General features: G+C 42.6%; 1 protein-coding gene across 16 annotated transcripts in view; it reads left to right on the top strand.

Annotated features, from left to right (window-relative positions):
* The window catches only part of LOC110535617 (voltage-dependent L-type calcium channel subunit beta-1), a 128,750-nt gene that overhangs the window by 102,128 nt on the left and 4,332 nt on the right, over positions 1-22,290 (top strand). For 4 of the 16 annotated variants that reach the window (XM_036935348.2, XM_036935352.2, XM_036935353.2 and 1 more), the window contains 7 exons: positions 1,613-1,689; positions 2,235-2,374; positions 8,776-8,856; positions 11,707-11,765; positions 12,388-12,497; positions 19,901-20,055; positions 21,012-21,107. In XM_036935348.2, coding sequence (XP_036791243.1) covers positions 1,613-1,689; positions 2,235-2,374; positions 8,776-8,856; positions 11,707-11,765; positions 12,388-12,497; positions 19,901-20,055; positions 21,012-21,107 — 718 coding nt within the window. Of the gene's footprint in view, positions 1-1,612; positions 1,690-1,774; positions 1,855-2,234; positions 2,375-2,639; positions 2,660-8,775; positions 8,857-11,706; positions 11,766-12,387; positions 12,498-19,900; positions 20,056-21,011; positions 21,108-22,290 lie in introns of those variants that run through there. The other 12 variants (XM_036935350.2, XM_090189950.1, XM_090189951.1 and 9 more) reach the window with 6 other exon arrangements.

Below are 22,290 nucleotides of genomic sequence, written 5' to 3'. Positions count from 1 at the left end.
ATAAATAATGGTCTGGGGCTGTTTTTCATGGTTCAGGCAAGGCCTCCAGTGAAGGGAAATCTTAATGCTAAATCATACAATTATATTTTAAATTATTCTGTGCTTCCTACTTTGTGGCAACAGTTTGGGGAGGGCCCTTTTCTATTTCAGCATGACAATGCCCCCGTGCACAAAGTGAGGTCCATACAGAAATGGTTTGTCGAGATCGATGTGGAAGAACTAGACTGGCCTGCACAGAGCCCTGACCTCAACCCCATCGGGATTAATTGGAACGCCAACTGCGAGCCAGGCCTAATCCCCCAATATCAGTGCCCGACCTCACTAATGCTCCTGTGGCTGAACAGAAGCAAGCCCCCGCAGCAATGTTCCAACATCTGTGGAAAGCCTGCCCAGAAGAGTGGAGGCTGTTATAGCAGCAAAGGGGTACCAACTCCATATTAATTCCCATAATTTTGGAATGAGATGTTCGATGTGCAAGTGCCCACATACTTTGTAGGTGTGCAGTTGATGAAACCAATGCTGCATACCCCAGTTGTAAAACAGTCTCTCAAGCGCTCCAAATTGTCTAGGATTCGCCTCTATTCAATACCAGCCATGTAATTCTGACAAAGTATTTTTTTTAAAGAACAGCCTAATTGACAAGTAGCCTAACTCCTGTGCTGTCAATATCTCCCTGGACTGAACACTGAATATGTTACAAATAGAAAAACATCTTAGTTCGCTACCTCACCGACCTTAGCCATTTTTTTTTTTTTTTACCTTTATTTTACTAGGCAAGTCAGTTAAGAACAAATTCTTATTTTCAATGACGGCCTAGGAACAGTGGGTTAACTGCCTGTTCAGGGGCAGAACGACAGATTTTGTACCTTGTCAGCTCGGGGATTTGAACTTGCAACCTTTCAGTTACTAGTCCAATGCTCTAACCACTAGGCTACCCTGCCGCCCCATCTGATCTGTGGGTGAGTGAGTGAAGGAATTATTTTCTAAAATACATAAAAAGTATTTGGTTGATAATTGTAATGTTTCAGGGTGGCCAACCATCCTCCTGGAGAGTCCAGGAGAGCTACTTTAGGCTTTTGCTCCAGTCCTGCATGAACACACCACATAGTCAAAAAATCGGCTGCTCAACAGGACCTTGATAAGCTGACTCTGGTGTGTTTGAGCAGGGTTGGTTCAACAGTCAGCACACCCAGCAGTTCTCCAGATAACAGACCACATGTGTTTTTATACAGTAGCCTTTCAGTGAAGTATTTTACTTCGTGGGGGGGGTTAAGTGCCTTGCTCAAGGCCACAACGGCAGGAGATATAATACATGGGATCAGAAACCAGCAGCCTTCCATTCCATACCAGTGACAATAACGAATGTATATTGTGACGTGGTTCCTTGCATCATAGAACACAATTTTCAGTCACTGTTTGGTCCATGGTATTAAAGGCCATACAAGTGACTTCAGCTTTCGGACAAGTCAAAAATCTGTCCTATTTGTCCCGAAAGACAAGTGGCTAAAAAAGTTCATGTCAAGCCCCGCTTGAGATATCCCACACTATCAACTAGCAACACCTCAAATATGCTGATATGAATGATATACTGATATGAAATTTATCTTCGCAGTAAATCGGGAGCAAACTCCTCTACCAGTTTAGGTGAAGTGGTTCCTAACTCGCGGAAATCCACCCCCCCTTCCTCTGGTGAGTATAGGACACAGGAGCAGGGTTTTGGAGCAGGGTTTTGACAGTGGTCGACATGTTTTTCACTAACACAAACTCTTTACTCTTAACACTTGAGTATTATCAAACTTCCATCAACCTCTAAGAGGGCTTGAGTATGAAGGGGGACAGAAATAGAAGACGATGGTAAGTTTTATTAGTAAGGTCATTATTTTGACTTTACTGCTGACCTGTCATTAGTACACGTCAGGAAATTTGACCAATCAGTAGTTAAATCAACAGGATGTAGGCCCATAGTAAAAATGTTAGAATGGTATTTTTGTTTTACTGTGGCCTTAAATGTTTGCTTAACTTATGTGCTATTGGTTACTGTCAGTGCTCTTTTTCTGAATAGTCAAACCATAGTATGACCATAGTTGGCTATGGCGCGTTTATGGTTTGTATAGTTTTTATATGTGCTGGAATAACCTGTGTATCTGTTCAGTGTTAGGTGTTCATTGTTACCTCTGTAGCCTTTTGGTGTATTGCTTCTGTGTGACGGTGGCCTTGTATGTCTGTGTGCATAGCCGTTGACATAGACGCCACAGGCTTAGACCCCGAGGACAATGAGCTTCCAGTCCACCTTCGCTCCCCTAAAGTCAGTCAGCCAAACACTGTCATGTCACCCACCCTAGCCAAAGACAAACGAATGCCCTTCTTTAAGAAGGTAAACATGGCAGTACGCTGGTATTCTTTCTCGACCTGTATCTCCTCTCTCCGTCCATCCGTCCGGCTACCCATGACAACTTCCTGACTGTGGCTGCTCAGCATCACTCTGTCCAAAATACGTTTGTCTGTCCGTTCTGTTTATCCTACGTGTCTTACTGCCGCAGTCCGTGTCTCTTCTCCCCCCCTGGGCGTTTGAGCCATTAGCATGCATGTTGCGCTGTTTCTTAACGCTCTTTCTCTCTCCTCTTCCATCTGGGCTGTAGCTAAGCAGAAGCAGAAGTCGGTAAGTTAAGTTAGCATGCAGCACACACCAAACCCCCAGCAGGGCCTTGGGGGTCTGGGGGATGTGCCTCTGTGATTTCTCTGCGGTGGTTGTGGTCGTTCTTGACTCCCCTCTTACTCACTGTCGTCGCTGTGGTCTCTGTGTGTGTGCGTGTGTACGTGCGTGATGCAGATTTAGTGGGAACTCAGCGTATCCAGCTCTAAAACCAGAAGTGTATATCCACAGTAACTGCGATTGCTGTCCTCTTGTTGGTTTGGTTGTGTTTATCACACAGCAGCATGAATCAAGTGTGACCTCTTTTAGAACAAATACAACAACTCTTCTTGTGTTTGTCTTATTATGAAACAACTTACGTAAATCTATTCTTATGTAAAGCACTGCTACGTTTAATACACCATTCCAAAGGAGTTAGGAACATCCCGTCAGGGCTTTCTTGGCACATGACGGGATGTGTGTGTAGGCATACCTTATACACATAACAAACACAAGCGTTCTTAGTCCAAGTGTGCACTCCGTGTCTTGACATGGAGCAAATCTTGTCAAACCCCAACGTCATCTCCATCCTCTTTCTTTAAAACATTTTTTTTTTCATTTTCTTTTCACAATAATCAGCATACCAAATGGATACAGAGGTACAGCCTAATGTCCTTTCTAAGACCATACAACAACTATGGCGACAATAGCCACCGTTTTCAATCATCTAGCAGCATGCATTTTCTTTTGTAACAATAACCCTGTAGTCGAGGCCAGGAAAATATGCCCTAAAATATCTGTGACTACAGTGACCGGTGGTTCTCCAGACGTGGTCAGCTTTGGCCCGCATCTAGCAGCACTTTCCCCACTCGGATGTAACAAGAGTTCCCCAGGGACCGCCAGTGACGGTAGCAGAAGAAAAATGAAAGTGAGAGAGACAGATACTGGGAGAGAGATAGAGAGAGAGAAAGAGGGGAAGGGGGGGGAAGAGATGGAGAGAGGAAAAGAGATGGAGAGAGGAAAAGAGATGGAGAGAAGAAGAGATGGAGAGAAGAAGAGATGGAGAAAGGAAAAGAGATGGAGAGAGGAAAAGAGATGGAGAGAGGAAAAGAGATGGAGAGAGGAAAAGAGATGGAGAGAGGAAAAGAGGAAAAGAGATGGAGCGAGTTAAAGAGATGGAGAGAGTTAAAGAGATGGAGAGAGGAAAAGAGATGGAGAGAGGAAAAGAGATGGAGAGAGGAAATGAGATGGAGAGAGGAAAAGAGATGGAGAGAGGGAATAAGATGGAGAGAGGGAATGAGATGGAGAGAGGGAATGAGATGGAGAGAGGAAAAGAGATGGAGAGAGGGAATGAGATGGAGAGAGGGAATGAGATGGAGAGAGGAAAAGAGATGGAGAGAGGGAATGAGATGGAGAGAGGGAATGAGATGGAGAGAGGAAAAGAGCTGGAGAGAGGGAATGAGATGGAGAGAGGGAATGAGATGGAGAGAGGAAAAGAGATGGAGAGAGGAAAAGAGATGGAGAGAGGGAATGAGATGGAGAGAGGGAATGAGATGGAGAGAGGAAAAGAGATGGAGAGAGGAAAAGAGATGGAGAGAGGGAATGAGATGGAGAGAGGGAATGAGATGGAGAGAGGGAATGAGATGGAGAGAGGGAATGAGATGGAGAGAGGGAAAGAGATGGAGAGAGGGACAGAGGGAAAGAGATGGAGAGAGGGACAGAGGGAATGAGATGGAGAGAGGGAATGAGATGGAGAGAGGAAAAGACAGGTAGACAGCAGAGAGACTAAGATATTAAAAAAAGGGTGAGATGGAGAAAAAAACTGCAAGAGCAATAGGTACTCTGAACAAAAATATAAACGCGACATGTAAATTGTTGCTCCAATGTTTTAATGAGCTGAAATAAAAGATCCCAGAAATGTTCCAAAAGCTAATCTGTAAAATGTCTCTGTTAGTGACCATTTCTTCTTGGCCATATCAAGAAGTTGATTAAACAGAATTATCATTACACAGGTGCACCTTGTGCTGGGAACAATAAAATGCCACTCTAAAATGTGCAGTTTTGTCACACAACACAAGTTTTTAGGGAGCGTGGAATTGGAATGCTGACTCCAGGAATGTCCACCAGAGCTGTTGCCAGAGAATTTAATGATAATTTCTCAACCACGTCGTTTTAGAGAATTTGGCAGTACGTTCAAACGGCCTCTCAACTGCAGACCACGTGTAACCACCGCCAGCCCAGGACCTCCACATCCGGCTTCTTCACCTGCGCAGTTATCTGAGACCAACCACCCAGACAGCTGATGATGTACATACAAAGAATTACTGCACAAACTGTCAGAATCCAGAATCCGTCTCAGGAAAGGGTCTTGACCTGACTGCAGTTCGGCGTTGTAACAGACTTCAGTGGGCAAATGCTCACCTTCCATGGCCACTGGTACTCTGGAGAATCGGATGAATCCCAGTTTCAACTGTACCGGGCAGATGGCGTCGTGTGGGCGAGTGATTTGCTGATGTCAACATTGTGAACAGAGTAGTGGCGCTGGGGTTATGGTATGGGCAGGCATGAGCTATGGACAACAAACACAATTGCATTTTATCAATGGCATTTTGAATGCACAGAGATACTTTGACGAGATCCTGAGGCCCATTGTCTGCCATTCATCCATCACCATCACCTCGTGTTTCAGCATGATAATGCACTGCCCCATGTCGCAAGGATCTGTACACACAATTCCTGGAAGCTGAAAATATCCCAGTTCTTCAATGGCCTGCATACTCACCAGATATGTCACTCATTGAGCATGTTTGGGATGCTCTGGATTGACGTGTACGGCAGCATGTTCCAGTTCCAGACAATATCTAGCAACTTCACACAGCCATTTGAAGAGGAGTGGGACAACATTCCACAGGCCAAAATCAACAGCTTGATCAACTCTATACGAAGGAGATTTGTCACGCAGCATGAGGCAAATGGTGGTCACATCTGATACTGACTGGTTTGATCCACGCTCTACCTTTTTTTTAAGGTATCTGTGACCAACAGATGCATATCTGTATTAACAGTTATGTGAAATCAATAGATTAGGGCCTCATTAATTTATTTGAATTGACCGATTTCCTTGTATGAACTGTAACTCAGTAAAATATTTGAAATTGCGTATATATTTTTGTTCAGTGTAGTTCAGTGTAGCAGAGTCGTGAAAGAAGATTAGATCACATTTGAAAACGTTATTGTCCATTAATTTTGCACAGAAGAGGAGGTAGAAGTGTGACAAACCGACTCAGTGCAACGTCTGCCTCTCTCTCTCGCTTGCTCGCTCTGCTTTCATTTCCCTGCAAAGCAATGGCGTGTCTGTCTGTCTGTCAGTTTGTCGGAGTGTTCCTCACACTGCACTGTCACACCACTGTGACAGCACACGCAGATGTGGCATTAGAAGTCTACTGCCTCACTGTCACACACACACACACAGACGGATCCCTCTGAAGCTGTCACTGAGATACACTGAGCTCCTACTCTGTTGCTGTGTGACTGGGTGTTTTTTATTCTGCTAGTCTGCTCCTCTCTCGTTTGCATTTCTAGCCTTCTGTTGTGATTATCCCTGTTCTGACTAACAAGTTCCTCTACTGACATTCCCCTTTGAGTAGATAAGAATTGTGAAATTAGAGATTCTGCTGTCTCCACACTCAACACAAGTACAGTGCCTTGCAAAAGTATTCACCCCCCTTGGCGTTTTTCCAATTTTGTTGCATTAAAACCTGTAATTTAAATGGATTTTTATTTGGATTTCATGTAATGGACACACACATAATAGTCCAAATTGGTGAAGTGAAATGCAAAAAAATAAAAACAGAAAAGTGGTGCGTGCATATGTATTCACCTCTTTTTCTATGAAGCCCCTAAATAAGATCTGGTGCAACCAATTACCTTCAGAAGTGACACCTGTGTGCAATCTAAGTGTCACATGATCTGTCACATAATCTCAGTATATATACACCTGTTCTGAAAGACTCCAGAGTCTGCAACACCCCTAAGCAAGGGGCGGCACCATAAAGACCAAGGAGCTCACCAAACAGGAGCAGGGTTTTGGAGGTTGTGGAGAAGTACAGATCAGGGTTGGGTTATAAAAACATATCCCAAACTTTGAACATCCCACAGAGCACCATTAAATCCATTATTAAAAAATAGAAAGAATATGGCACCACAACAAACCTGCCAAGAGCGGGCCACCTACCAAAACTCACGGACCAGGCAAGGAGGGCATTAATCAGAGAGGCAACAAAGAGACCAAAGATAACCCTGAAGGAGCTGCACAGTGGAGAATCTGTCCATAGGACCACTTTAATCCGTACACTCCACAGAGCTGGGCTTTAAGGAAGAGTGTTCAGATAAAAAGATAAAAAGATAAAAAGCCAAAGAAAACAATAACCAAACATGTTTGGTGTTTGTCAGAAGGCATGTGGGAGATTCCCCAAACATATGGAAGAAGGTACTCTGGTCAGATGAGACTAAAATTGAGTTTTTGGCCATCAAGGAAAATGCTATGTCTGCCGCAAACCCAGCACCTTACATCACTCCAAGAACACCATCCTCACAGTGAAGCATGGTGGTGGCAGCATCATACTGTGGGGATGTTTTTCATCGGCAGGGACTGGGAAACTGGTCAGAATTGAAGGAATTTAATTTAATTATGAAAGTCAGTTTAGACCAAGTTCTTATTTCCAATAACAGCCTAGGAACAGTGGGTTAACTGCCTGTTCAGGGGCAGAACGACAGATTTGTACCTTGTCAGCTCGGGGGTTTGAACTTGCAACCTTCACTAGTCCAACGCTCTAACCACTAGGCTACCCTGCCGCCCCAATGATGGAATGATGGATGGCACTAAATACAGGGAAATTCTTGAGGGAAACCTGTTTCAGTCTTCCAGAGATATTTGTGACTGGGATAGAGGTTCACCTTCCAGCAGGATAATGACCCTAAGTATACTGCTAAAGCAACACTCGAGTGGTTTAAGGGGAAACATTTAAATGTCTTGGAATGGCCTAGTCAAAGCCCAGACCTCAATCCAATTGAGAATATGTGGTATGACTTAAAGATTGCTGTACACCAGCGGAACCCATCCAACTTGAAGGAGCTAGAGCAGTTTTGCCTTGAAAAATGAGCAAAGCTTATAGAAACATACCCCAATAGACTTGCTGCTGTAATTGCTGCAAAAGGTGGCTCTATAAAGTATTGATGGGGGGTAGTATTGCACACTCACAAGTTTTTTTGCCTTATTTCTTGTTATTTTCACAATAAAACATATTTTGCATCTTCAAAGTGGTAGGCATGTTGTGTAAATCAAAATATACAACCCCCCCCCAAAATTGATTTTAATTCCAGGTAGTAAGGCAGCAAAGTAGGATAAATGCCAAGGGGGGGTGAACACTTTCGCAAGCCACTGTATACCTTGACTTCCACACATTGATTGATTGTTGTTCATGTGACGCTTCTTTTCAATTCATTTAGGGGTTGGGTGAAGATAAGAATGTTGTATTCTAAGAGCAAATACTAATAGATTATCTTAATATTTGTTCAGTGTGTGATATAATTCGGTATCATTTGTTACTTTTGAAAACAGAACACCCCTATCTCTATGGGTCCGAACATTCTAGCTGGCATCCTTGTGTGTTGAGTGTAAACTGGGACTCGCAATTAGGACAACTAATTTCATAGTTCCTTTCAGTTCTATTAAATGGTCTAGTGCAGGGCTTCCCAAACTGGGTCCTGCCCCTCTCCCGGATGCACGTTTACTTATTTGCCCTAGCAGTACACAGCTGATTCATATAATCAAAGCTTGATGATGAGTTAGTTTTGCTGCGCAAAACCAAAACTGGCTCCCAGGGGGGCCCCAGGACTGAGTTTGGGAAACCCTGGTCTAATGGGTTGTGCTTTGCTGTTCCCTGCTGGACGTAGTGTGTAATTCTGTGTGTGTGTAATTCTGTGTATGCGTACCAAATGCCACCCTATTCCCTATTGAGTGGACTACTTTTTTTACCAGGGCCCTGCACTGTGTAGGGAATAGGTTGCCATTTGGGATGCATCCTATGTATAATAATCTCCCTGGATGTGAAGCTGATGGTTTGTTTTCTCTCGTTGGGCAGACGGAACACATTCCTCCATACGACGTTGTGCCTTCCATGCGACCTGTGGTCCTGGTTGGACCGTCACTGAAGGGCTACGAGGTAACATAATTGTTATAAATTGCTGTAAAGTTTTTATAAGGGATTATTACTGACACTACCACTACTACACTCACAAGGACATTCTATTTAGATCACAATGGTCGCATTCCACTACTTATGTTGCCAGATCTTATATCACCTGGATAGGCATTTTACCTATCAGCTAACCACATCATATGTTATAGCAATCTGTCAGTCAATGACACAGTTGATGACGTGGCACGAAACCATTGGTTGATGCATGTCTAAGCAGTGGAATGTGACCTACTTGTTAAAGGGATAGTTCACCCAAATGTTTAAATGATATATTAGTTTCCTTACCCTTTAAGCTATGACAGCAACCCTTCCTTACCCTTGCGCATTAACCCTTTATTACCATTCCTTACCCTTTAAGGTATGACAGCAAACCAATGAGGTGGTTTAGTTTCCCGGGCACTGTTTCCAAATATTAACGTTTTAGCATTTGTGGCACAAATCCCATTCAAGTCATGGGACTGATATTATAATTTTTTTCACACATCATGTCCAAATCATTCGAAAGTAACTACAATTTATTGTGAAGCTCAACAAAGTCACTTATATATGATATGATTTGGAAAATGCTAATATCGATCCCATGACTTCAATGGGACTTGTGCAAGCAACTGCCAGGGAAATGAAACCAAACGATGGATTGCTGTCATACCTTGTCCATAGACTGTTTACAGGGTAAGGAAACCAATGTGTAACGTTCCCAAACTACCCCGGTTTTCCAGAAGTCCTGGTTGGAGGATTCTGGATGTCCTGCTTATTCCCTTCTGATTTCTGGAAAACCTAGACATTTTGGAAAAGTTACTGGAATTTTGAAACCCTTCTACTTGAACTAGCACCACTACTCAACTCACTAATGCATACTGTTTACACTAACTACACTTCTACTACTAGTTTACATTGTAGATACAATGACAGAGTTGAGCTTTGTCTCTGTGTACAGTGCCTTGCGAAAGTATTCGGCCCCCTTGAACTTTGCGACCTTTTGCCACATTTCAGGCTTCAAACATAAAGATATAAAACTGTATTTTTTTGTGAAGAATCAACAACAAGTGGGACACAATCATGAAGTGGAACGACATTTATTGGATATTTCAAACTTTTTTAACAAATCAAAAAGTGAAAAATTGGGCGTGCATAATATTCAGCCCCCTTAAGTTAATACTTTGTAGCGCCACCTTTTGCTGCGATTACAGCTGTAAGTCGCTTGGGGTATGTCTCTATCAGTTTTGCACATCGAGAGACTGAAATTCTTTCCCATTCCTCCTTGCAAAACAGCTCGAGCTCAGTGAGGTTGGATGGAAGGCATTTGTGAACAGCAGTTTTCAGTTCTTTCCACAGATTCTCGATTGGATTCAGGTCTGGACTTTGACTTGGCCATTCTAACACCTGGATATGTTTATTTTTGAACCATTCCATTGTAGATTTTGCTTTATGTTTTGGATCATTGTCTTGTTGGAAGACAAATCTCCGTCCCAGTCTCAGGTCTTTTGCAGACTCCATCAGGTTTTCTTCCAGAATGGTCCTGTATTTGGCTCCATCCATCTTCCCATCAATTTTAACCATCTTCCCTGTCCCTGCTGAAGAAAAGCAGGCCCAAACCATGATGCTGCCACCACCATGTTTGACAGTGGGGATGGTGTGTTCAGGGTGATGAGCTGTGTTGCTTTTACGCCAAACATAACGTTTTGCATTGTTGCCAAAAAGTTCAATTTTGGTTTCATCTGACCAGAGCACCTTCTTCCACATGTTTGGTGTGTCTCCCAGGTGGCTTGTGGCAAACTTTAAACAACACTTTTTATGGATATCTTTAAGAAATGCTTTCTTCTTGCCACTCTTCCATAAAGGCCAGATTTGTGCAATATACGACTGATTGTTGTCCTATGGACAGAGTCTCCCACCTCAGCTGTAGATCTCTGCAGTTCATCCAGAGTGATCATGGGCCTCTTGGCTGCATCTCTGATCAGTCTTCTCCTTGTATGAGCTGAAAGTTTAGAGGGACGGCCAGGTCTTGGTAGATTTGCAGTGGTCTGATACTCCTTCCATTTCAATATTATCGCTTGCACAGTGCTCCTTGGGATGTTTAAAGCTTGGGAAATCTTTTTGTATCCAAATCCGGCTTTAAACTTCTTCACAACAGTATCTCGGACCTGCCTGGTGTGTTCCTTGTTCTTCATGATGCTCTCTGCGCTTTTAACGGACCTCTGAGACTATCACAGTGCAGGTGCATTTATACGGAGACTTGATTACACACAGGTGGATTGTATTTATCATCATTAGTCATTTAGGTCAACATTGGATCATTCAGAGATCCTCACTGAACTTCTGGAGAGTTTGCTGCACTGAAAGTAAAGGGGCTGAATAATTTTGCACGCCCAATTTTTCAGTTTTTGATTTGTTAAAAAAGTTTGAAATATCCAATAAATGTCGTTCCACTTCATGATTGTGTCCCACTTGTTGTTGATTCTTCACAAATACAGTTTTATATCTTTTTGTTTGAAGCCTGAAATGTGGCAAAAGGTCGCAAAGTTCAAGGGGGCCGAATACTTTCGCAAGGCACTGTATTTGTGGGATGCAGACAGGGACAGGGGTATCTGGAACCTGGTGAGAACAGGACACACTAAGCTGAGGAGGATCACAGGGGAAGGCTGACGTGCCCTCAGTCAATACTGAAACAGCAATCTGTGCTGTGGGGCTCCCTTTTTCAGCAACAAAGAGCTTGCTTTGATTCACCCACCCATGCACACACACATATTGTCTGTTTTCATGATGGTGATTTCTAAAATGTTCACTATGTTTTTATTGCCCCTTTGGTTTCAGGTGACAGATATGATGCAAAAAGCACTGTTTGACTTTTTGAAACACAGATTTGAGGGAAGGTAAGTTGAGCTGTCCCTGCTTTCCTTTCTTCCCTCCCTCTTTCTCTCTCTCTCTCTCTGTATCCTTGTTCAGTATGCTCTGCCCGAGTCCTATAGGCTGGTATTTAGTCATCCCTGGAGGTTTCGCAGAGGGAGTGTGTAACAAGTTTGTTTGGCCTGGAGATGTGTGCTCGCTGCTACTTTAAATAGGCCCTCTCCATGTCCTTAATAGGCTATAGTGGGCCCTAGTGCAGTGCAGGGATCTCCTCAGCTCCTCTCCTCTCCGGCTGCCTGGCCACTTTCCCATTCGCAGTAGGGAAGTTATTTTACAAAACATAGGATCATTAGCATATACTGTGCATTGTTTTATATCCCTCTCAAAGTGCAACCCTTTTGATAACCAACAATGAGTTTTACAAAGCATACTCTCACCACTCTCTTCCCTCTTCTACCAAACCTTGCTTAGAAATCCCAAAACTCTCCCCTCTTCCTTATGGATGGTGATTTTGCTGCTATGCCTTTTTGTTTCTAATTCTGTACTTTTTCCCAAGTGTTAAATATTTGATTGATAAGGCTGTTTCAGAAATCAGAGCACACTCTAGTCTCTCGGTGACCAGTTATTTTCTCTCTGCCTTCCTATCAGAATATCAATCACTCGAGTCACTGCAGACATCTCTCTTGCCAAACGCTCCGTCCTCAACAACCCTAGTAAACACGCCATCATCGAGCGATCCAACACACGCTCCAACCTTGGTAAGTTTGGAGGTATGAGGTTGGGGAACCTCTGTGTTCTTCTAGGGCCCATTGTTTGTAGAGAGACTAATTCATTGCATAGAGAGAAGAGAAAGAATAAAAGATGAAAGAAAGTCTTCGGATGTTTCCCAAAAGGCACCCTATTTCCTATATAGTGGACCACTTTTGACCAGGGCCCAAAGGGCTCTAGTTGAAAGTAGTGCATTATATAGGGAATAGGGTGCAATTTTTGGCGCAACCTTGGAGATGGTTATAATGCAGACCTACAGATGTTGGAGGCGAAGAATGACCTGGCCAGGCCTGTGATTAAAAAGGTTTGCTTTTGGGACGAAAGAGAGAGAAAGAAAGGAGAGACTAGATACCTGCTGCCAGATAACAAGGTCAAGAACGCAGCTGTTTTTACCAGGCTTGAGTAACAAACTGCGATAACAATGAAACAGGACCTCACTGAGCCAACGAAACTACGGAAGCCATGTAGCTAATCTTTGTGTTGGATCGCCGTGGTGCTCTGTAACGTTACTCATGGGCTGTGTCCCAAATGGCACACTATTCACTTCATAGTGCACTACCTTTGACCAGAGTCGTATGGGCCCTGGTCAAAAGTAGTGCACTAAATAGGGAGTACGGTGCCATCTGGGATGCATCCATGGTGTGCCGGTTGCTCCATTACACTCTTAGAATAAAAGGTGCTATCTAGAAAACTAAAACGGTTCTTCGGCTGTCCCCATAGAAGAACCCTTTTTGGTTAGGGGTGGAATCTTTTTTTTTCTAAGAGAGTAGTTATGGGATAAACCCGCCCATCTTTAAAGATACATTAGCACTGGGACACACTCAAAACACTGCACAAACATTACTCTTTGTGCTCCACTTTTGACTAAAAGCTTTAACTTGAAGCCAATGCAACTGGATAATTATTTTGTCACTTTGGGGACTGATGTTTTGACTGTACGCTGAACCCTGACTCTGTCTTGATGGTGATAGATACAGGGGTGAAAGTGGACTAAGCCAGTACGGTCCTGCACGGCGTCCTGGCAAAATAAATAGTAGGGGTAGGTCAATGCAAGAAAACTATAGGCAATTACATCATTATTTAACATTATGCATGTCAGCTGCATGACAATTCTTGACTTGAATTAACTTGGAAATGGGCAGTATACCCTCCAAATTGCTTTGTGGTTCACGAGAACACTAATATTTTTCCAAAGCGGAGATAAGTGGCCAAGACCAAGACGCGCGCATACAACAGTGTACACATCAATTCTGGCTACAAGTTTAGTGGGCCTAATGACAATCTCTGAATTATAATTATCAGACACACATCTGGACCATCAGTGCAATTTCCGATCACAAACGAATAGGGCAAGAGGTGGGTGTATCTTAGTCATGGGCAGCTCTCGATGGGCAAACACAAGCTTTGTTTGAGCTGCTAATGAAATGTAATAAAAAGTGTTGCTAGGGAGATTTCCTGGACTGTTCAAGATATATGTATTTGACCCAACTGGAGAAAAATGCATTAGTTAATACTGGTTACTCCCAAGTGGCACAGCGGTCTAAGGCACAGCATCTCAGTGCAAGAGGCGACACTACAGTCTTCGGTTCGAATCCAGGCTAAATCACATCCGGCCGTGGCAGTCCCATAGGTTTCGCTGGAGTAGGCCGGCATTATAAATAAGAATTTGTTCTTAACTGACTTGCCTAGTTAAATAAAGGTTAAATTTAAAAAATAATACTTCCAATTTCCACACAATCCTATAGTATTATAGACGTGGCAATAGTTGCGCTTGTCAATATTACATATCACAAAATGAAATTTGGCCCACCGGTTGAGGACTCAATTCCTTAAATGGTCAGCAGATGGATTTTTCTTGCTAAAAGAATCTATAAAATGTACCCTTCTCCCGTCGGGATTCTCTAAGAAGACATTTAAGAAGTTCCACTAAGTTGTCAACAGTGACGCTCGAAAGACCAAGAAAGTTGGCGGAAGTGCCTTCCATTTGATTAACCGAGAAATGTGTTGTTGATGTATTTGAAAACAATATTTTCACTGCTCTTTTACAGCAACTCATGACGGAAAGCTAAGTAATTACATGGGGGGCTAGCAGGCTAATATTTAATTGTGGTTGAAGGAGAAACAGAAAAGATAAGACAGACAGAAGCAGGATCAGAAATCATACAGTCCCATGCAAGGTGAGAAATGCAGCAGGTCCTCATTGACGATATATCTGTTCTATGTACTGAGCCGTGACGTAAAACTGAAACCAAGCCACTCTTGTATCTTAGCAACAGTAGCTAGCTAGTTACCTACACAAGTTATTAATTAACTAGCTAACGTTATATCTTGACAACATTGATGCGCAATATATTTTTGTTCTCAGACATATCTAAGCCATATTCAAAATATAATTCAAGCCAGATAGCCTACACTGTTGAAATTGTATGTTTAATTAGTTGACATCGTAACGCTATCTACTAGCTAGGTAGCTTGCTAGCCAGCCAGGCTCACGGGTTCACATCTCGTCTGAGCAGCCCAACTATGGCACAAGTTGGCTAGCTAGTTAACGTAAACACACCCCATACCGTACAGATGTGCGCAACCGCAACATTCAAACGAGGCTACAAAGAAAACTAATGGGATTGTAGTGACTGTGTTGACGTCAAAATCAGGGGTGTGAACTAGGTTTCTATTCAAGCGTTGATCGACATGGTAATGGCGCTATAGTATTGGAGAAAAGTTGAAAGAACTGACCCTCCGTTACATTGTGACGTGTCATGGCGCAACGTACAGCACGCATAAAGCAACTATTTCTTAGAATCTCTCTCCACCAGGTGTAGCACTTCTATCATCCTTTAAAAACAAGAAATGGACAGTGACGGGATCATCATTCTCAAAGCCGCTGTTTACTTCTAAGATCACTTTAGCACCGCCCTAAAAACCCGATTCAAATTCGACACAAACCTTCAAATAGGTATGTAATGACACATTATATAAACTCTTTATAGTGTTTTATTTACATTTTTAGAGGCGATAAGGTGATAAGTTGGACAGATCGAGTGAAAAATAGCAATTTTCCCACACGACATCTCTCCTTCTCACTATCACACATTTGTTTCGCTTCCCCACCCGCCATTTTTAAAAAGACTCGACGGGCTCATTGCCTGCTTGAATATTTGCAGAAAGGGCAGCGTTTAGGTCATGTAATTGATTTTGTTGTGACAACATTGACCCTCAACATACTTCTTTTGTTAAATTATCTCAGCAATACTCACAGTATTATTCAAGGTAGATTAACTATCTAACATGCAGGCATGAGCTCAGATCGGCTACAAATGTTCATTTTGTTGCATCAATTTAAACCAATGCTCAAATTACATAGCATAATGCCGCAACAATTTAATCAAACAGAAATAGAACTTTATAGCTATGTATATTCTTACCTTGATCATTGGTATAAGCTACTCTTTGGCCATATCTCCAATAGAGTCTCATCACAAGTGTTAAGGCAATGTTGTTCTGCACTACAATGGTTGTTGACTGATGTTGCAGGATCTTAGCCTGATGTATTCTCACTTTACAGAAAGTATTACAATATCTTACCAACATGATTGTAATACAGTCATCAGTACTATTCATATTAACCTACTGGACGTCCTTAGTACAAACAAACAAGAATATGAAACAAAGATTTACTTTATTTTACATGATGATTTAATGGCGAATGAATGACACATTGTTAAATGTCGTAGCGGCCGGCTGTCTGTGTTTCCATCTCTCTCAGTCCAATCACTAAAGACAGCTATAGTAGAGAAAGAGAGGTGGAGTACAAGAGAAAAGGGTGGGGGGGACTAGGTGGAGGTTCAGATCTCATGGAGAGTTACCCTCCTGTAGCTTATCGATCAAATAGTTATTAGAATCAGGTGCACTAGATTAGGGTTGGAGAAAAACCTACAAGACGCTAACTCTCTAGGGGAGCCCTGCATCAGATCATGCTGGATCTTGTGTCGAGTCTGTTGATTCCATCTCGATCTGGTACTCCAGCCCTCGGGGGTCTGATTGGTGTCACACTATTTCCCAGTCCCAGATGCAGTGACTTCAAAGTATTCAAACCCCTTGACTTATTCCACATTTTGTTTAGTTACAGTCTGAATTCAAAATGTATTAAATAGATGTTTTTTGTCCACCCATCTACACACAATATCCAATAATGACAAAGTGAAAACATGTTTTTAGAAATGTTTGCAAATGTATTGAAAATTAAATACAGAAATATCTCATTTACATATTCCCACCTCTGAATCAGCACTTTGTAGAAGCGCCTCTGGCGGCGATTACAGCTTTGAGTCGTCTTGGGTATGCCTGTATCATCTTTGCACATTTGGATTTGGGGATTGTGTCCCATTCTTCCTTTCAGATTTTCTCAAGCTCTGTTAACTTGTTATGGCTGCAATCCCGTTAACGGGATAATTGCCATCAAGAACCGCTGAATTGCATAGCCACATTCAATGAATATTACTAAAAATATTTACATTCATGAAATCACAAGTGCAATATAGGAAAACACAGTTTAGCCTTTTGTTAATCTACCTGTCGTGTCAGATTTTGCAAATATGCTTTACAGTGAAAGCAATCCAAGCATTTGTGTAAGTTTATCGATCGTTTGACAAAACATGATGTATACTTAGCATCAAGCAGCTTGGTCACGAAAATCAGAAAAGCAATCAAATTAATTGTTTACCTTTGACGATCTTCGGATGTTTTCACTCACGAGACTCCCAGTTACACAATAAATGTTCCTTTTGTTCCATAAAGATCATTTTTATATCCAAAATACCTCCATTTGTTTGGCGCATTATGTTCAGAAATCCACAGGAAAGAGTGGTCACGACAACGCAGACAAATTCCAAATAGTTTCCGTAATGTCCACAGAAACATGTCAAACATTTTTTATAAGCAATCCTCAGGATGTTTTTAAAATATATCATCGATAATATATCAACCGCAAATGTCTTTCACGGTAGGAGAGTGAAAGGCAATGGCAGCCAAAACTCTGTTGCGCGAGCAAAACTCATGCGACCACCTGACGCGATGTTATCTTTCTGGCTCATTTTTCATAATAAAAGCCTGCAACTATGTCTGAAGACTGTTGACACCTTAGGGAAGCCAGAGAAAAAGGAATCTGGTTGATATCCCTTTAAATGGAGGATAGGCATGCAAAGGAACAGAAGGGTTTCAAAATAAGAGGCACTTCCTGATTTGATTTTCCTCAGGGTTTCGCCTGCAATATCAGTTCTGTTATACTCACAGACAATATTTTGACAGTTTTGGAAACTTTAGAGAGTTTTCTATCCTAATCTGTCAATTATATGCCTATTCTAGCATTTGGTCCTGAGAAATAGGCAATTTCTTTGGGAATGTTGTTTTTCCAAACATAAAAATAGTGACCCCTAGCTTCAAGAGGTTTTAACCAGGTTGGCCAGTTGAGAACAAGTTCCAATTTACAACTGCAATCTGGCCAAGATAAAACAAAGCAGTTCGAAAAACAACAACAACACAAAGTTACAAGTGGGATAACAAAAGCAGTCAATAACACAATAGAAACATCCAAATACAGTGTGTGCAAATAGAGTGAGGAGGTAAGGCAATAAATAGGCCATAGCAGCGAAGTAATTACAATTTAGCAAATTAACACTGGAGTGATAGATGTGCAGATGACGATGTGCAAGTAGAAACACTGGTGTGCAAAAGAGCAAAAAAAGTAAATAAAAGCAATGTGGGGATGAGGTAGGGAGTTGGATGGGCTATTTACAGATTGGCTGTGTACAGCTGCAGCGATCGGTAAGCTGCTCAGATAGCTGATGCTTAAAGTTAGTGAGGGAGATATAAGTCTCCAACTTCAACGATTTTGCAATTAATTCCAGTCATTGGCAGCAGAGACTTGGAAGGAAAGGCAGCCAATCCAGGTCTTGGCTTTGGGGATGACCAGTGAGATATACCTGCTGGAGTGTGTGCTACGGGTGGGTGTTGCTATGGTGACCAGTGAGCTGAGATAAGGCGGAGATTTACCTAGCAAAGACTTATAGATGACCTGGGGCCAGTGGGTTTGGCGACGAAAATGTAGCGAGGGCCAGCCGACTAGCGCATTGAGGTCGCAGTGGTGGGTGGTATATGGGGCTTTGGTGACATAATGGATGGCACTGTGATAGACTGCGTCCAGTTTGCTGAGTAGAGTGTTGGAGGCTATTTTGTAAATGACATCGCCGAAGTCAAGGATCGGTAGGATAGTTAGTTTTACGAGGGTAGTTTTGGCAACGTCGTTGAAGGAATCTTTGTTGAGAAATGGGAAGCGATTCTAGATTTAATTTGAGGATGCTTAATATGAGTCTGGAAGGAGAGTTTACAGTCTAGCCAGAGACCTAGGTATTTGTAGTCCATATATTCTAAATCAGAACCGTCCAGAGTAGTGATGCTAGTTGGGCGGGCGGGTGCGGGCAGCGATTCGGTTGATGAGCATGCATTTAGTTTTACTTACATTTAAGAGCACTTGGAGGCCACGGAATGAGTGTTGTATCACATTGAAGCTCGTTTGGAGGTTTGTTAACACAATGTCCAAAGAAGGGCCAGATGTATACAGAATGGTGTCGTCTGCATAGAGGTGGATCAAGGAATCACCCACAGCAAGAGCGACATCGTTGACATTTTCAGAGAAAAGAGTCAGTCCGAGAATTTAACCCTGTTGTACCCCCATAGAGACTGCCTGAGGTCCAGACAACAGGCCCTCCAATTTGACACACTGAACTCTATCTGAGAAGTAGTTGGTGAACCAGGCGAGGCAGTCATTTGAGAAACCAAGGCTGTTGAGTCTGCTGTTGAGTCTACGGTGATTGACAGAGTCGAAAGCCTTGGCCAGGTCGATGAAAACGGCTGCACAGTACTGTCTTTTATCGATGCCGGTTATGATATATAAATGAATAAAGAAACAAACACATGCTTCACTGTTTCATCAACCATACACTCCATACACAAGCCGTTCACATGCTTGCGAACCAGGTGTAATGAGTTCAATGTACAGTGTCCTAGATGCAACCGAGCAAATACAACCTCTTCCTTACTAATCTGACTAATAAATCTTGGAGTAGTCTAGCAGTAGTCAAGCTGCTTATGTTGAAAATCCTTGTTTGTACAAAGGTCAAATTAGCTTTTGAATTTCCTTTTTTTGAGGGAAAAGCTAATATTTCACTTTTAAAAAAAATTATAATCATTGTCTTGCTAATATCTCCTTCTCTCACCGCCGCCTAACTGAACGGCAGAATGGAAACGGATCTATGGTTTGACTTTCGTTCTCGCTCTCTCTCTCTCTGTCTGTGACTCGTCTGTCCCTCCCTCTGCCCCTCTCGTTCTCTCTTAGTAGCTGAAGTGCAGAGTGAGATAGAGCGTATCTTTGAACTGGCCCGGACCTTACAGCTGGTGGTTCTGGACGCAGACACCATCAACCACCCGGCCCAACTGGGCAAGACATCCCTGGCTCCTATCATCGTCTACGTCAAGATCTCCTCTCCTAAGGTGAGGCCAAGCAATGCAAAAAAATGGCAACTTACATTTCCATTCCACAAAATGCACTTTGGTAGTTTAAACTTGACATGTCAAACTGAATGCAGTGTACTAGTGTACAGTGTGCCCTAGTGTATTACATGGTTCATATTCTAATACTAACCTTTATTTTCTAGTAATGTATTCAGCCAACCTTCCATATCACACACAGTAATATTATGTGTAATTGTGGAAAGGTAGATGCAGGCCAGGAGAACACGTGTAAACGGTCCAGTGTGAGAGCAGTGAGTGACAGATTGATGAAGTAAACTGAGCTGAAGTGAAAGTCTCCTGAGTAGGGAAGTAGTCTCCTACTGGTTTATGGAGGTCTATGGATGTCCCTGATGCATTGGGGAGCAAGTGGTGTATGGATGTCTTGTCACTGCTCATATCGCATTTTTCTAACTGAACGGCGTCCTGTTTGGGTTATTAAACACGGCCTGTCAGCGCTGACTACTCCGCTCGTCTGAATGGGAGAGAGTGAAGTGGGGGCGACTGATTCATCACGCTAACCTTCAGCCTTAGTGTAAATAACACCCATAATTCAAATATCCTTCAAAAAACGCTGGCATTTGAGTAAGATAGAAAAGGAAAGAAGGCGTCGCTGAAGGAATGTGAATTACGGCTCTAAATCAAAGTGTCGGTAGTCTGAATCGCACCTCGATGGGATAAACCAAGTGTATTTGACTCCTCTTTTTATCAACGTCTGCTGCTGTGAATCAGTAAAACCACAGTTCTACTTTAGTGCTGATGTTAGGCTCAAGTTTCCACGTTGCTGCTACATCGGAGTTGACTTCCTCACAGTGCTGATGATGCTGTGATGTGTTGGAGTTGACTTAGTTTCGGTGCTGACAACACTTTAATGGGATCGAGTTTACTCCGTTATGGTGCTGATGGCCTCTCATGCCCCTCGCTCATATGTCCCACAGGTTCTGCAGAGGCTCATCAAGTCCAGAGGGAAGTCCCAGGCTAAGCACCTCAATGTCCAGATGGTTGCTGCAGACAAACTGGCCCAGTGCCCTGCCGTGAGTATAGCCACACCACTGCCCGGAGATCACTGTTACCTGGATGACACCCACCACATATCACATCTAACACATCCTGGACATTTCATAATATTGTTTCAGTGTGCCGATTGAAGATTTGGGATTCTGTGCATCAAGCCTCTGTTGATACTGTAAAGGAGACTATTGCGGGCTGAATCCTAACTTGCGAACTCACACTGAAAATACACACTCGAGTTACTTGAAGTCTTATGTGTATTGCCACTGATGTTGATCACAGATTTGCGTGGAGGTTTTGAGTCGTGTGCGTATATCTCCCGGTAGGATTCTGCCCTTATATTAATAATACTGTTGTGGAATGCTTCAGAAAGACTCATATCTCCTGCCAATTCTATTTCCGTCCTTCTGTGATCTTCTTGGATATTCTTTTAGAATATGAGTGCAATCATTTCAGCCTTGTGGAAAATCTGCCCTAATGTACATCCAATAGCATCAAATTAAATTGTATTTGTCACATGCGTCGAATACAACAGGTACAACCTTACCGTGAAATGCTTACTTACAAGCCCTTAACCAGCAGTACAGTTCAAGAAATAGAGTTAAGACAATATTTGCTGCATAGACTAAAGTGAGAAAAAAAAATATGGGGGAAAAAAAGTAACAAGAAAATGACAATAACGAGGCTATATACAGGGGGTGGTGTTACCCAGTGAATGTACAGGTTAGTCGAGGTAATTTGTAAAGTGTGCATAGATAATAAACAGCGAGTAGCAGCAGTGTAAAAACAAAGGGGGGGGGGGGGGGTAAATGTCAATTGTCTAGGTGGCTTTTGATGAATTAGTTTCATGGCTTGTGGGTAGAAGCTGTTAAGGAGCCTCTTGGTCCTAGACTTGGCGCTCCGGTACTGCTTGCCGTGCTGTAGCAGAGAGAACAGTCTATGACTTGGGTGACTGGAGACTGACATTTTTTTGGGCCTTCCTCATCGCCTAGTATATAGGTCGTGGATGTCAGGTACAGTCATGTACTGGGCCGTACGCACTACCCTCTGTAGCGCCATTGCATCCCTAGTGGGATTTAGCTTTCAACAATCTCACTGATCAGAAAATTCTTGCCAAATGAATATTTTATTTAATTTCTTAATTTTTTGAGTTTTTGTCTAACTTTCTTAATCCGAGAAGCGATTTGGAAGTTATTCCCAAAGAAT

The sequence above is a fragment of the Oncorhynchus mykiss genome, chromosome 11 (assembly GCF_057628025.1).
Source record: "Oncorhynchus mykiss isolate SJ-2025 chromosome 11, ASM5762802v1, whole genome shotgun sequence".
Lineage (NCBI taxonomy): Eukaryota > Metazoa > Chordata > Actinopteri > Salmoniformes > Salmonidae > Oncorhynchus > Oncorhynchus mykiss.
Note: the sequence above shows the minus strand (reverse complement) of the source record. Positions and strands in the feature narration are given on the sequence as shown.